Source organism: Schistocerca gregaria, chromosome 4 (assembly GCF_023897955.1).
Source record: "Schistocerca gregaria isolate iqSchGreg1 chromosome 4, iqSchGreg1.2, whole genome shotgun sequence".
Classification (NCBI taxonomy): domain Eukaryota; kingdom Metazoa; phylum Arthropoda; class Insecta; order Orthoptera; family Acrididae; genus Schistocerca; species Schistocerca gregaria.
The window spans coordinates 450,981,087-450,998,089 of NC_064923.1; the positions used below are offsets into that span (position 1 = coordinate 450,981,087).

The 17,003-nt window shown below is 41.3% G+C and overlaps 1 protein-coding gene across 12 annotated transcripts in view; it reads left to right on the forward strand.

The window, feature by feature from the left end:
• LOC126266607 (tyrosine-protein kinase Abl) overlaps positions 1-17,003 on the forward strand; it is a 428,403-nt gene that overhangs the window by 344,603 nt on the left and 66,797 nt on the right. For all 12 annotated transcript variants that reach the window (XM_049970945.1, XM_049970933.1, XM_049970934.1 and 9 more), the window contains 2 exons: positions 8,356-8,498; positions 13,850-13,981. In XM_049970945.1, the coding sequence (XP_049826902.1) occupies positions 8,356-8,498; positions 13,850-13,981 (275 nt within the window). The remainder of the gene's footprint in view (positions 1-8,355; positions 8,499-13,849; positions 13,982-17,003) is intronic.

Consider the following 17,003-nt stretch of genomic DNA (forward strand, 5'->3'; position numbering starts at 1 on the left):
TAACGCCAATGCAAGATTGTAGTAATTGTTGAAAATGGTCAGTTTGAGCTCTGTCAGTTATACACATGTATCTGCTCCCGTTAACTTTATCCGTTCTAGAAATGGCTGTCTCTGCTAGGTCTGACTGTAGAGATAACTTAAAGCAAAATAAACAAAGTTTGTTGTTTCAGTGACTATTTACTTGTTAAACTGGCTTGATGAATTTCAGTACTGTTTCCATTCCCAAGTGTCTCTCTAATTGTGAAGTTGTTTTGGTATGTATGGCCAGCAATTTGAACATGATTTTTGTTAGAAGGCTGCATTAGATCTTTACATTGAATAAGCAGTTCACAGATCTCATAGGTTCTTCAAAACAGAGCATTCTTGACCAACTGTTGAGAAAAATTAAAACTATTCTAGGGGATGAAGTTCCCATAGTGTAAAAAGAGTCATTGAAGCTCTTAAATATAAGCACAGGATGTTAGAAGTAGCTGTAACTTGATGAGTGGTGTCAAGTGTTAGCAAAGAAGATTTTGTTTTAATTTTACTGTTGGTGCCAAGAAGTGCTTATTGAAATAAATAAATGCATCAAGAAATTCTGTGTGTTACTCTGTAGACCAAATGCATCAGGTCTCCCATTGCATGGGGCACAGACCACTATTTCAACTGGATCTGTTAATAGGGAAGCAGTTGCAGTTTTCCCTCAAAGTGCACTTCATGGTGACAGTAAATTAATTACATGATCATCACTCAAACGCTCAGGTTGTTCATTTGAGGCAGGACTACATTTCCCATGGTCAGCTTTACGCTATGTGCGCACATATATAACTCACCGCACACCTAAATTGTTTTCCTGTCACTCTTGAAAATAGTATGAGAGAAGACATGTTATAGAAAGCCTGACATACAAAGAGGCATTAATAACATATTGATATAACTCTCTCTCTCTCTCTCTCTCTCTCTCTCTCTCTCTCTCTCTCTCTCTCTCTCTCTCTCTCTCTCCCCCCCCCCCCTCCCTCCCTCCCTCCCTCCCTCCCTCCCTCTCCTTGGTCCTATTAGATCTAAAGAACCTTGTCTGATGTCTGAAAATTTTTTCAAACAAGTCCTAGTACCTCTCATTTGTTTAATGTCTCATCTATAGTGTGATTAGTTAACTTTACTCCTTCCATTACTTATGCGTATCATTTCGATACAGGCCATGACAAGTATGCCAAGACAGTTCTCTAATTTTTGTACTTGCAATTCAAAAATGTACGCTATGTGATCAAAGTATCCGGACACCCCCAAAAACATACATTTTTCATATTAGGTGCATTGTGCTGCCACCTATGCCAGGTAATGTCGGTTATGCACTAGCTCTAGGGGACCATTCTGAACAACGTTCGTTGCCGGGTGGCTGCAGTGTTTACATTGCTGAGCTGGTCACCATCTTTCGTGCCCTAGAGTATATCCGCTCCTGCTCAGGTGAGTCCTTCGTTATCTGTAGCGATTCCCTGAGCGGTTTACGAGCTCTCGACCAGTGTTTCCCTCGTTCTCGTCTGGTGAGTCTCTGCATAATCTTGCCCGTTGCGGCAGATATGTGGTCTTTGTTTGGACCCTGGGCCATGTTGGGATACCCAGAAATGAAACTGTTGACTGCCTGGCGAAAGAGGCCACTAGTGCACCACCTCTAGAGATTGGCCTCCCGGCGACTGATTTGCGGGCACTATTACGCCGCAAAGTTTTCGATTTATGGGACACTGATTGGCGCAACCTGCTCGTGCCAAACAAACTCCGCCGTATCAAGGAGACGACTACTGTGTGGCGGTCATCCATGCGAGCCAACCGCAGGGAATCAGTCGTCCTTTGTCGGCTCCGCATTGGCCACACCTGACTCGCGCACAGTTATTTACTGTGTCGTGAGGATCCCCCTCTTTGTCGTTGTGGAGCGTCCTTGACGGTGGTCCATATTCTGTTGAAGTGCGTCCTTTTAACTGTGCTCAGGCAGACTTTTGCGCTGCCTGATACGCTCTCTGCACTCTTATCTGACGACTCTTCCATAGCCGACATAGTTCTGCGTTTTATTCGGGCAGGAGGATTTTATCGCTTAATGTAAGTGTGTGAGTTTTTTGTGTTGATTCTGGCCTATGGCCTACGATTTGTCAGATTTTTTTTTTTTTCATGTGTTTCTCGGTGGTTGGCTTTTCCCTTTTTGTTTGTATGGTCGGCCAACCACCGTCACACTCTGTGTGATTTTAGTTCGTCTTGTCTGGTCTTTGTCTACGTTTCTCTTGTTCTGTGTCGTCTGTCGTATCGTCTGTTGATCGTTTTTATTCTCTGTGGGTGTTTTTAGTGTTTGGAAAAGGTACTGATGACCGTAGCAGTCTGGTCCCTTTAACCCCCACAAACCAACTTATGCCAGGTAATCCAATTCATCGCGACCTCAGTAGTCATTAGGCATTGTGAGAGAGCAGAGTGGGGTGCTCCGCAGAACTCGAGGACTTTGAACGTGGTCATGTGATTGGGTGTCACTTGTGTCATACGTTTGTACTCTAGATTTCCACACTCCTAAACATTCCTAGGTCCGATGTGATAGTGAAGTGGAAACATGATGGGACATGTAAAGCACAAAAGTGTACTGGCTGACCTCGTCTGTTGACTGACAAGAGACTGCGAGCAGTTGAAGAGGGTCGTAATGTATAATAGGCAGACATATATTCAGACCATCACATAGGATTTCCAGACTGCATCAGCATCCACTGCAAGTACTGTGACAGTTAGGCGGGAGGTGAGAAAACTAGGATTACGTGGTTAAGTGGCTGCTCATAAGCGACCCATCACGCCAGTAAATGCCAAACGATGCCCTGCTTGGTGTAAGGAGCATAAACATTGGGCAACTGAACAGTGGAAAAACGTTGTGTGGAGTGACTAATCATGGTACACAATGTGGTGATCCGATGACAGGGTGTGGGTATGGCGAATGCCTAGTGAACTGCATCTGCCAGCGAGTGTAATGCCAACAGTAAATTTCAGAGGTGAAGGTGTTATGGTGTGGTCGCGTTTTTCATATAGGGGGCTAGCACCCTACACCTACATCTACATCCATACTCAGCGAGCCACCCGACGGTGTGTGGCGGAGGGTACCTGGAGTACCTCTATCGGTTCTCTCTTCTGTTCCAGTCTCGTATTGTTCGTGGAAAGAACAATTGTCGGTATGTCTCTGTGTGGGTTCTAATCTCTCTGCTTTTATCCTCATGGTCTCTTCGCGAGATAAACGTAGGAGGGAGCAATATACTGCTTGACTCCTCAGTGAAGGTATGTTCTCAAAACTTCAAAAAAAGCCCGTACCGAGCTACTGAGCATGTCTCTTGCAGAGTCTTCCACTGGAGTTTATCTGTCATCTCTATCCTGTAATGAAGCGCGCTGCTCTCTGTTGGATCTTCTCTATCTCCTCTATTAACCCTATCTGGTATGGATCCCACACCGGTGAGCAGTATTCAAGCAGTGGGCAAACAAGTGTACTGTAACCTACTTCCTTTGTTTTTGGACTGCATTTCCTTAGGATTCTTCCAATGAATCTGTCTGGTATCAGCTTTACCGACGATTAATTTTATGTGATCATTCCATTTTAAAACACTCCTAATGTACTCCTAGATAATTAATGGAATCAACTGCTTCTAGTTCTGGCCTGCTATATTGTAGCTGAATGATAAAGGATCTTTCTTTCTATGTATTCGCAGCACATTACACTTGTCTACATTGAGATTCAATTGCCATTCCCTGCATCCTGCATCCGTTCGTTGCAGATCCTCCTGCATTTCAGTAAAAGTTTCTGTTGTTACCAACTCTCGATATACTACAGCATCATCCGCAAAAAGCCTCAGTGAACTTCCGATGTTATCCATAAGGTCATTTATATATATTGTGAATAGCAACAGTCCTACGGCACTCCCCTGCGGCACACCTGAAATCACTCTTACTTTGGAAGACTTCTCTCCATAATTGGTCTGATAGTCTGTATGCTCTTACTTTGTTCATTAAACGACTGTGGGGAACTGTATCAAATGCCTTGCGGAAGTCAAGAAACACGGCATCTACCTGTGAACCCGTGTCTATGGCCCTCTGAGTCTCGTGGATGAATAGTGCGAGCTGGGTTTCACATGATCGTCTTTTTTGAAATCCATGCTGATTGCTACATAGTAGATTTCTAGTCTCCAGAAAAGTCATTATACTTTAACATAATATGTGTTCCAAAATTCTACAACTGATCGACATTAGAGATATAGGTCTATAGTTTTGCACATCTGTTCGACATCCCCTGACTTTTTCCCTTTTCCAATCTTTTGGAACGCTACGCTCTTTAGAGACCTACGGTACACCACTGCAAGAAGGGGGGCAAGTTCCTTTGTGTACTCTGTGTGAAATCGCACTGGTATCCCATTATGTCCAGCGGCCTTTCCTCTTTTGAGCAATTTTAATTGTTTTTCTATCTATTTCAAAATCTGCCATTTTGTCATCTGTGTGACAATCTAGAGAAGTAACTACAGTGTAGTCTTCCTCTGTGAAACAGCTTTGGAAAAAGACATTTAGTATTTCGTCCTTTAGTCTGTCATCCTCTGTTTCAGTACCATTTTGGTCACAGAGTGTGTGGACATTCTGTCTTGATCCACCTACCACTTTGACATAAAACCAAAATTTTGTAGGGTTTTCTGCCAAGTCAGTACATAGAACTTTACTTTTAAATTCGTTGAATGCCTCTCTCATAGCCCTCCTCACACTACATTTCACTTCGTGTAATTTTTGTTTGCCTGCAAGGCTTTGGCTATTTTTAATTTTGCTGTGAAGTTCCCTTTGCATCTGCAGCAGTTTTCTAACTTGGTTGTTGTACCGAGGTGGCTCTTTTCCATCTCTTACGATCTTGCTTGGCACATCTAATGCATATTGTACGATGTTTTTGAACTTTGTCCACTAATCCGTAACACTATCTGTACTTGAAATAAAACTTTTGTGTTGAGTCATCAAGTACTCTGAAATCTGCTTTTTGTCACTTTTGCTACACAGAAAAATCGTCCTACCTTTTTAATATTTCTATTTACAGCTGAAATCATTGATGCAGTAACCGCTTTATGATCGCTGATTCCCTGTTCTGCATTAACTGTTTAAAATAGTTCGGGTCTGTTTGTCACCAGAAGGTCTAGTATGTTATCGCCATGAGTCGGTTCTCTGTTTAACTGCTGAAGGTAATTTTTAGACAATGCACTTTAAAAAATTTCACTAGATTCTTTGTCCCTGCCACCCGTTATAAATGTTTGACTCTCCCAGTCTATATCTGGTAAATTAAAATCTCCACCAGAACTATAACATGGTCGGGAAATATACTCGAAATATTTTCCAAATTTTCCTTTAGGTGCTCTGTCACAACAGCTGCTGAGCGAGGGAGCCCTATAGAGACATCCAATTACCATGTTCGAGCCTGCTTTAACTGTGACCTTCGCCCAAATTATTTCACATTTCGGATCTCCGTCAATTTCCTTTAATACTATTGCCCTTCTTATCGCTATAAACACGCCTCCCCCTTCACTGTCCAGCCTGTCTCTGCAGTATACATTCCAATCTGAGTTTAGAATTTCAGTACTGTTTACATCTGGTTTGAACCAACTTTCCGTCCCTAGTACTATGTGGCCATTGTGACCATTTATTAATCAGAGCGGTTCTGGGACCTTTCTATAGACGCTCCTGCAGTTTACTATTACCACATTATTATTCTCAGTTCTTGTTGTGTTTTGCCTACTGCTACCTTGCCGCGTCTCAGGAGGCGATTGTCTGACCTAGGGAGGGAATTCTCTAACCTGAAAAACCCACATGTGCACTTCACACATACTCCTCCACCCTTGTAGCCGCTTCCTGTATGTAGTGCATGCCTGATCTATTCAGGGGCACCCTACATTTCTCCATCTGTTAGCGGAGGTCGAGAAATTTGCACTGCAGATCTCTGGAGAATCATCTGAGCCTCTGGTTTAAGCCTTTCATTTGGCTCCAAACCAGAGGACCACGATCAGTTCTGGGATCGACACTACAAATCCACGCTGCGAGTGAGGCTTTCCGCCTTCACCAACTCTGCCAACCACCCGTATGAACGGAGGATGACCCCTGAACCCAGACGGCAGGAGTCATTGGTGCCGACATAAGCAACAATTTGCAGTCGGGTGCACCCAGTGCTCTCTATCACTGCTGGCAGGGCCGCCTCCACATTTCGGATGAGATGCTCTGGCAAGCAGACAGAGTGAACACTGGCCTTCTTCCCCGACCTTTCTGCTGTTTCCCTAAGGGGCTCCATTACCCACCCAACATTGGAGCTCCCAATCATTAATAAACCCCTCCCCCCCGTGTGCCTGCTCGGATCTTGTTGTTTTGCTTGGCACTGTCACTGCACAGGCCAACATTGATGTTTTAAGCACCTTCTTGCTTCCCACCGTTGAAGAGCAATTCGGGGATAGCGATTGCATCTTTAAACAAGATCGAGCATCTGTTCATAATGCACGGCCTGTGGCCGAGTGGTTACACGACAATCCCTATAATGGACTGGCCTGCATGGAGTCCTGACCTGAATTCTATAGAACACCGTTGGGATATTTTGGAACTCAGACTTCGTGTAAGGCCTCTCACTGACCAACATCGATACCTCTCCTCAGTGCAGCACTGCATGAAGAATGGACTGCTATTTCCAAAGAAACCTTGCAGTACCTGGTTGAACGTATGCCTGTGAGAGTGAAAGCTGTCATCAAGGCTAAGGGTGGGCTAACACCATATTGAATTCCAGCATTATCGATGGAGGGCACCACAAACTTGTGATCACATAGTTTATACTCGTGTTATGCAGCAGATTCAAAATAACTAATATTACTCCAGCAGCTAACTCTATGAAAATGAAAATGTTTAGGAAACTCAGTCTGCTGTCACTGGGTAGTGGTGTAAAGCTTTGGCTATGGGCGAAGACTGTACTGCAAACATGTCACTTAAGTGACAGAGTGTTCTTGTCTAAATTCTGTTAGGGATGCGTATTTAGCTGGTTGGATATAATAGTGAGTATGAAGTCTAGGGTTAGCTGTTAAGAGTTGTTAAGCTCAGAAATACAGCTACAGTGCTCAGCCTGTGTTTACACTGTAATGTCAACAGTTTTATAGCCAAGTAGCCCTAGTTTCTCATACTGTTATTGGTTTCTCTTGTGTGTCATCGAGTTAAAAGAGACTATGAAAGTAAACAATCCCCCACCATGTTTATCGGCCTTCAGTAATGGATGATGGGAATACATGCCATTAAGAAAGAGTTTTGCTAATGTTCAAGAAAAGAAACTCGTTTACTTGTGTAGCTTTTTTGAGCATGCGAATGAAAAAGCATTGAAAAATTATTCCTTCACAACCAGGCAACATGTTAATAGTGTTTCCACACAGCAAAAATGTTAAAATGTCCCACGAAACTGAGAATGAGGGACTGAGTTATTAGAGACCATCTGTCACCAAAGGTGTTGACAAATGCCCACAAAAGAGTCAGAAAGACATATATGCAGATGTACATTTCTGGACTGATGCCAACTGAATGGAGAAGCATATTGTTTCACAACTGGTGCATAAACTTTGATTTATTATGTCAGTGTTAAGTTTAAACTGAAGTTTGTGTTGTGGTGTCATTAAAATTTACCAAACTGAAAATATCAGACAAACACAGTGTGGGCCTTTAATCACTGGTTTGATATTAATAAGACCAGGAGTTTATTTTCAAATATTTCCATAACTTAGATTTGTTATTAAGAACTACATTATGAAAATCTTAAATCTGGAACTGTGTTTATCAATGATAAGGAATTTTGGAACTTTGCATAGGACCTTGAGCATTCATTCCATTTTACTTACTTCCCTATGTTACAAGGAATTGAAATCTGCAGTTCTAGAGTGGATGATACCCTAGATGTTAAAGAGTTTAAAAAGATTCATCAACTGTGTACAAATGGGTGGATAGTAAAACTAAATGTGTGTGAAATGATACAGTGCATTAAGAGAATCATAATATATTAAAGTTGAGGTGGGAAATAAAACTCATTAGAGTGTTTTCTTTTTTGTGGTATGGTGGTTTAAATTTGTTAAATTTTCTAATTTGTTTAGGTAGTATGTGTAAAGAGTATAAGTAACCACTAATTGAGTGGAAGAGGTGTTGAACAGTGGAAAAGCACATAGAAATGATGATAAACTGCCAGTATGTATTTCATCAAGCCAAAAAAGCATCTGATAGTTTTAGAAAATTTGTTTTCCCTCTTATCGCCCCCTTTTTGGCACTCGAAACCAAGAAATTTGTGCTGTTGTGTTTTTATATACGTAAATATGTTTTTCTTTAATGTTGTAGAATGGAATGTCCTCCAGGCTGTCCACCAAAGATTTATGAGCTGATGCGCCAGTGTTGGCAGTGGAATGCCAGTGACCGGCCGTCCTTCCAAGAAATTCATCATGCACTGGAAAACATGTTTCAAGAGTCTAGCATTACTGAAGGTAATCTTGCTAAAGGCCATTTTAATAGTTGTTTACCACACAACATTCAACAGAATGTAAGTGGGTAGATATAAAATCTACTCACCAAGTGGCAGCAGGAGGTTATCTATTCAGTTACATTACATTTTTTAAAAATTATTATTTTCGTTGACACAGCCTTAAACAGTAGCACATGCATCCACATTGATTATGTTAACTATATAATTAATATCAGCACTGCAGTGTAAGAATATTTAATAATCTTTGGCCATTTGATGGTAACATGTTTAAATAAAATGTATATTGCTGACTTCTTTCATATGTCAGAGACCTTGCCCCAGGGATTCCATCGAATATGACTAATTTAAAGTAACTGAGTCATTTCAAACTTGTGACGCTGCTGTAAATACTAAAAATATTGGTTACTCTAAATGTCAACAAGTATACACAATGTGACTGGAGGTGTAGTCTGTGGGCACATTTAAATATTGAAACATAATGATAATGTTCAACAATGACTTCTTGATGAAAGGAGAAAATATAAAAATGCAGTAAATGAAGCAGGCAAAAAGGAATACAAACGTCTCAAAAATGAGATCGACAGGAAGTGCAAAATGGCTAAACAGGGATGGCTAGAGGACAAATGTAAGGATGTAGAAGCTTATCTCACTAGGGGTAAGATAGATACTGCCTACAGGAAAATTAAAGAGACCTTTGGAGAGAAGAGAACCACGTGTATGAATATCAAGAGCTCAGATGGCAGCCCAGTTCTAAGCAAAGAAGGGAAGGCAGAAAGGTGGAAGGAGTATATAGAAGGCTTATACAAGGGCGATGTACTTGAGGACAATATTATGGAAATAGAAGAGGATGTAGATGAAGACGAAATGGGAGATACGATACTGCGTGAAGAGTTTGACAGAGCACTGAAAGACCTGAGTCGAAACAAGGCCCCCGGAGTAGACAACATTCCATTAGAACTACTGACGGCCTTGGGAGAGCCAGTCATGACAAAACTCTACCAGCTGGTGAGCAAGATGTATGAGACAGGCGAAATACCCTCAGACTTCAAGAAGAATATAATAATTCCAATCCCAAAGAAAGCAGGTGCTGACAGATGTGAAAATTACCGAACTATCAGTTTAATAAGCCACGGCTGCAAAATACTAACGTGAATTCTTTACAGACGAATGGAAAAACTGGTAGATGCAGACCTCGGGGAGGATCAGTTTGGATTCCGTCGAAATGTTGGAACACGTGAGGCAATACTGACCTTACGACTTACCTTAGAAGAAAGATTAAGAAAAGGCAAACCTACGTTTCTAGCATTTGTAGACTTAGAGAAAGCTTTTGACAATGTTGACTGGAATACTCTTTTTCAAATTCTAAAGGTGGCAGGGGTAAAATACAGGGAGCGAAAGGCTATTTATAATTTGTACAGAAACCAGATGGCAGTAATAAAGAGTCGAGGGGCACGAAAGGGAAGCAGTGGTTGGGAAAGGAGTGAGACAGGGTTGTAGCCTCTCCCCGATGTTATTCAATCTGTATATTGAGCAAGCAGTAAAGGAAACAAAAGAAAAATTTGGAGTAGGTATTAAAATTCATGGAGACGAAGTAAAAACTTTGAGGTTCGCCGATGACATTGTAATTCTGTCAGAGACAGCAAAGGACTTGGAAGAGCAGTTGAACGGAACGGACAGTGTCTTGAAAGGAGGATATAAGATGAACATTAACAAAAGCAAAACGAGGATAATGGAATGTAGTCAAATTAAATCGGGTGATGCTGAGGGAATTAGATTAGGAAATGAGACACTTCAAGTAGTAAAGGAGTTTTGCTATTTAGGAAGTAAAATAACTGATGATGGTCGAAGTAGAGAGGATATAAAATGTAGACTGGCAATGGCAAGGAAAGCGTTTCTGAAGAAGAGAAATTTGTTAACATCGAATATAGATTTATGTATCAGGAAGTCGTTTCTGAAAGTATTTGTTTGGAGTGTAGCCATGTATGGAAGTGAAACATGGACGATAACTAGTTTGGACAAGAAGAGAATAGAAGCTTTCGAAATGTGGTGCTACAGAAGAATACTGAAGATAAGGTGGATAGATCACGTAACTAATGAGGAGGTATTGAATAGGATTGGAGAGAAGAGAAGTTTGTGGCACAACTTGACTAGAAGAAGGGATCGGTTGGTAGGACATGTTTTGAGGCATCAAGGGATCACAAATTTAGCGTTGGAGGGCAGCGTGGAGGGTAAAAATCGTAGAGGGAGACCGAGAGATGAGTACACTAAGCAGATTCAGAAGGGTGTAGGTTGCAGTAGGTACTGGGAGATGAAGCAGCTTGCTTAGGATAGAGTAGCATGGAGAGCTGCATCAAACCAGTCTCAGGACTGAAGACAACAACAACAACAACAACAATGACTTCTTATATCGAGCCACATTTAACAATCATATACTTAAAAAAATCTTTATTGTATTTGAAAAATGCAGCTTGTATCCAGTAATATTCAGTTTCTATGTTATACCTTGGAAAATATTGTTATGTGGAATAGCTCATGGAAAAAAAAAAAAAATACGAACTTCATCTCTAAATGTTATCATGGAAATGAAAATGTAACACTGCCTTGCAAGTGTTGTCCAACACATTCACAATACATCATCTTTCTGCAGTGAAATCCCTCTTCAACAATTATTGTGTTAGCCTTTATGTACCATTGTAGAACAATGAACACATTGGACATCAATGGATGTGGAACTCTGTAGTTTGCATGACTGTTGTTGACAATGGGGTCATTGGTGCAGTTCACAGATTTCACTTTTTCTGAAATATTGCCCTTTTAACTGAAAAGACAATGATCAATCATTTTGGTAATTCTCTATTTACATTCTTTACCCACAGCAGGAGTTAACAAAATGCCCACAAACAGGTTCAAAAGTCTTCTATAACAAATTTAGTATTTCACATCATGTGTAAGCTATAGATGTCACCTGTAAGAATCAGTCATACAAATTGGGCATGACAGTGTCCAAAAACACCACTATCCAACAACCCCCTCCCCTCCCCCCCCCTCCCCCCCCTCCCCCCTCCCCCCCCTCCCCCCCCCTCCCCCCTCAAACAAACAAAAACACACACACTATATATATATATATATATATATATATATATATATATATATATATATATATATATATATATAAAACAGAAAGAAACTTCCACATGGGAAAAATATATTAAAAATAAAGATTCCAAGACTTACCAAGCGGGAAAGCGCCGGCAGACAGGCACATGAACAAAACACACAAACACACACACAGAATTACAAGCTTTCGCAACTGGCAGTTGCTTCGTCAGGAAGGAAGGAAGGAGAGGGAAAAATGAAAGGGTGTGGGTTTTAAGGGAGAGGGTAAGGAGTCATTCCAATCCCGGGAGCGGAAAGACTTCCCTTAGGGGAAAAAAAGGACAGGTGTACACTCGCACACACACATATCCATCCGCACATACACAGACACAAGCAGACATATTTAAAGGCAAAGAGTTAAGGGCAGAGATGTCAGTCGAGGCGGAAGTACAGAGGCAAAGAAGTTGTTGAAAGACAGGTGAGGTATGAGCGGCGGCAACTTGAAATTAGCGGAGGTTGAGGCCTGGCGGATATCGAGAAGAGAGGATATACTGAAGGGCGAGTTCCCATCTCCGGAGTTCGGATAGGTTGGTGTTGGTGGGAAGTATCCAGATAACTCGGACGGTGTAACACTGTGCCAAGATGTGCTGGCCGTGCATCAAGGCATGTTTAGCCACAGGGTGATCCTCATTACCAACAAACACTGTCTGCCTGTGTCCATTCATGCGAATGGACAGTTTGTTGCTGGTCATTCCCACATAGAAAGCATCACAGTGCAGGCAGGTCAGTTGGTAAATCACATGGGTGCTTTCACATGTGGCTCTCCCTTTGATTGTGTACACCTTCCGGGTTACAGGACTGGAGTAGGTGGTGGTGGGAGGGTGCATAGGACAGGTTTTACACCGGGGGCGGTTGCAAGGGTAGGAGCCAGAGGGTAGGGGAGGTGGTTTGGTCTTTCAACAACTTCTTTGCCTCTGTACTTCCGCCTCGACTGACATCTCTGCCCTTAACTCTTTGCCTTTAAATATGTCTGCTTGTGTCTGTGTATGTGCGGATGGATATGTGTGTGTGCGAGTGTACACCTGTCCTTTTTTTCCCCTAAGGGAAGTCTTTCCGCTCCCGGGATTGGAATGACTCCTTACCCTCTCCCTTAAAACCCACACCCTTTCATTTTTCCCTCTCCTTCCTTCCTTCCTGACGAAGCAACTGCCAGTTGCGAAAGCTCGTAATTCTGTGTGTGTGTTTGTGTGTTTTGTTCATGTGCCTGTCTGCCGGCGCTTTCCCGCTTGGTAAGTCTTGGAATCTTTATTTTTAATATATATATATATATATATATATATATATATATATATATATATATATATATATATATATATATATATTAAAAACAAAGATTCCAAGACTTACCAAGCGGGAAAGCGCCGGCAGACAGGCACATGAACAAAACACACAAACACACACACAGAATTATGAGCTTTCGCAACTGGCAGTTGCTTCGTCAGGAAAGAGGGAAGGAGAGGGAAAAATGAAAGGATGTTGGTTTTAAGGGAGAGGGTAAGGAGTCATTCCAATCCCGGGAGCGGAAAGACTTCCCTTAGGGGAAAAAAAGGACAGGTGTACACTCGCACACACACACACACACACACATATCCATCCGCACATGTCTGTGTATGTGCGGATGGATATGTGTGTGTGTGTGTGTGTGTGTGTGTGCGCGCGCGAGTGTACACCTGTCCTTTTTTTCCCCTAAGGGAAGTCTTTCCGCTCCCGGGATTGGAATGACTCCTTATCCTCTCCCTTAAAACCCACATCCTTTCATTTTTCCCTCTCCTTCCCTCTTTCCTGACGAAGCAACTGCCAGTTGCGAAAGCTCGTAATTCTGTGTGTGTGTTTGTGTGTTTTGTTCATGTGCCTGTCTGCCGGCGCTTTCCCGCTTGGTAAGTCTTGGAATCTTTGTTTTAATATATTTTTTCCATGTGGAAGTTTCTTTCTGTTTTATATATTAATGTGTATGGGTCATATTAATTATATTTATAATGTTATAAGTGTTAGTTGTGATTAGTTTGCATTACCTTAATGTTGAGAATTTTAGTAATTGTTGCATAGCAGAAAATAGTTATCTGTAACTAGCAGAAAGCCATACAGACATACGATTATGTTGAAATATTCGTTCTTTTCTAATGACCCTAATTCCTAATTTCCCAGACAAAATACATGCATTACTGATATCTCTTTTTTTTCCCCTTGATGAAACAGAAGTTGAAAAACAACTTCAAGGTGGAGGAACACCTCAGCTCTCATACAAGAAACCCCATGCTGGAAGTACAGGCAACATCCATGGACTTGTTGTAATGTCAGAACAGATGGCATCAGCTGGTGTTGTAACAGGTAAGGCCCCAGTGGAAAGAAAAGATGGTTGAATAATAAAAATTAGTAAATTATAAATATATGGCAATGGCCTTGCACAGTGGTTACACCGGTTCCCGTGAGATCACCGAAGTTAAGCGCTGTCAGGTTTGGTCGGCTCTTGGATGGATGACCATCTAGGTTGCCATGCGCTGTTGCCATGTTTCGGGGTGCACTCAGCCTCGTGATGCCAATTGAGGAGCTACTTGACCGAACAGTTGCGGCTCCGGTCAAGAATACAATCGTATTTTTTCTGAACAACTTCCTGTTGCGCTGTTGCCATGTTTCGGGGTGCACTCAGCCTTGTGATGCCAATTGAGGAGCTACTTGATCGAACAGTTGCGGCTCCGGTCAAGAATACAATCGTATTTTTTCTGAACAACTTCCTTCATTTAAAGAACTGGTGTATGTAGCATCTTGGAAAGGGGGGGGGGATGCACCTTACATTTTGTGGTGCATGGCAGTTATTGAGAGATTATCTCAATTTTGTTGTCTGTAATGGGTAGTATTTGCCTCATTTGTGTTCATACAAGCAATACTTTTCATCTTGATTTGAAACCACAAAAAAATGTTGTAAATTTGTCTATACAGAAAAAAAAACAATGTAATGTTGAAAACAATATTCATTTTTTAGATTCGTGTTCCATGATCATTTTGTGCAATAGATCATAATGATATGGAATTAGTCAATTTACATTCAGATTGCCAATTAATTTAGTATGTATTCTGAACATCTCTAAGTTTTTATTTTTCAAAAAGAAAAAAGATATGCATATGTTTTGAACTAGCAAGTTATATCCACTGCCTTTTACACATTTCAGTAATAGGAATTCTTTTGTATAACAGAAGGAATTGCCAAGGAGAAAATTCTCCTGTTTTCGAATTTTACTATGCTGTGTGTCAGAAATTTTTTGTCACTGGGTAAGTGATCAAAAATTTTTATTGCAACATTGTGCATAACTTTTTGTGCCAAAGAAAACCTTAATGTGGAGTAATAAATGTAATTTTTTCTTCTGTTATTGTAAGTATGTACATAATTCTTCCTTTTGAACTGTAGTGGATTATTCACAGCAAACTTCATAAGGGAATAAATGTACTGTGAAGCAATAGTCAGAGTGCCTAACTCCTTAAACAGATGTCTACAAGATAATTGTGGGTGGGCACCACATGTTAGTCTTACAGCATGTTTCTGTGCAAGGAAGACTTTCTTTCTTAAAGATGAGGTAGCCCAGAACATTATTCCATTTGACATTATTCAATGAAAATATGCAAAATACGTCAAGTTACTGATTTCTCTCTCCCAGAGATCTGCAATGATTCTAAGTGCAAATGTGGCTGAACTTAGCTTTTGAAGAGTTCCAAAATGTGCCTTTTCCAGTTAAAATTCTCACCCTATTTATTATTTCTGCACCATGTCTTACATTCATCATTGTTATAGTACACCCCCCACCCCCACCCCCCAATACTATTGAGGCTCATGGGGTTATCAGCCACAGTAACAACAGCAGAGCTGTGCCTAACATTAAAGATTCAGTTTCTTTTGTAAATTCAAGTCTAATCTGAGTTAATTTTTGGGGAAATATTTTTAATTTGTGGGGGGGGGGATTCAATCCCGGGATTGGAATGACTCCTTACCCTATCCCTTAAAACCCACATCCTTTCATCTTTCCTTTTCCTTCTCTCTTTCCTGATGGAGCAGCCGCCGGTTGCGAAAGCTCAAATTCTGTGTGTGTGTTTTATTCATTGTGCCTATCTACCGGCGCTTTCCCGCTTGGTAAGTCTTGGAATCTTTGTTTTTGAGTATAAAGATAGTATCACTGATTGTTTTGGAGCAGTTAGTGTAGTTATTTGACTGATACATATATCATTGCACTCTCTTGCTCTGATTTGGAACAGTAGGAGCCCCAAGAAGATATTATTTCAGTTAATGTGTTCAAAGTTAACTTTATTTTCTGTTAGATACTTTATCTCACTGAATAACTCACTCCTTTTTGTGCCACACTACAATTGAATGATCTATAGTGTAAAGTAATTTCTTTTTCTAGTGCTATATTAATGAATGCTGCTTTTGCTCATTAGGAAGTAAATGCACTGTGAGACTGTTGCCAGTATACCCAGTGTTAAAAGAATTTTCTGCGAGAGATACTGAAGTGAACACTTACTATAACATGCTCCAAATTGTTGTGTGCAATAAAGAATTTTTTTCTCAGTGACGGGTTTCATCAGAGTATGATGCCATAAGACACTATACATTGCTGATATGGGGTGGCTGGTGAGCCTCAGCGATAAAGATAGCCTTACAGTAGGTGCAGCAGCAATGGATAGGTAGCTGTGGAGAGGCCAGTGGTTCCTGAAGAGCGGCAGCAGCAGCAGCATTTTTAGAAGTTGCGGAGTGCAACAGTTTAAATGATTGCCAGATCTGGCATTGTAATATTAGCCAACAGGACTTGCTGTGATGAAAGCAAGAGGAAACTACAAGACATGCAGCTCTACTGTACAGCTTAACGATGTCAGCATCCTCTTGGGTGAAATATTCCAGAGATAAAGGAGTCCCATTCGTATCCCATTCGTATCTCCAGGGAGGAACTACTCTGGAGGATGTAGTCATCGGGCAAAATGCAACTGCCTGCCATTCTACAGTTTTAGTGTGGAATGTTAGATCCCATAATTTGGTAGCTTGGTTAGAGAATTTAAAAATGAAAATAATAGGTTGAAATATATTAAAAACAAAGATTCTAAGACTTAACAAGCGGGAAAGCGCCGGCAGACAGGCACAATGAACAAAACACACAAACACACACACAGAATTACTAGCTTTCGCAACCGATGGTTGCTTCTTCAGGAAAGAGGGAAGGAGAGGGAAAGACGAAAGGATGTGGGTTTTAAGAGAGAGGGTAAGGAGTCATTCCAATCACGGGAGCGGAAAGACTTCCCTTGGGGGGGAAAAAGGACAGGTGTACACTCGCGCGCGCGCGCACACACACACACACACACACACACACAC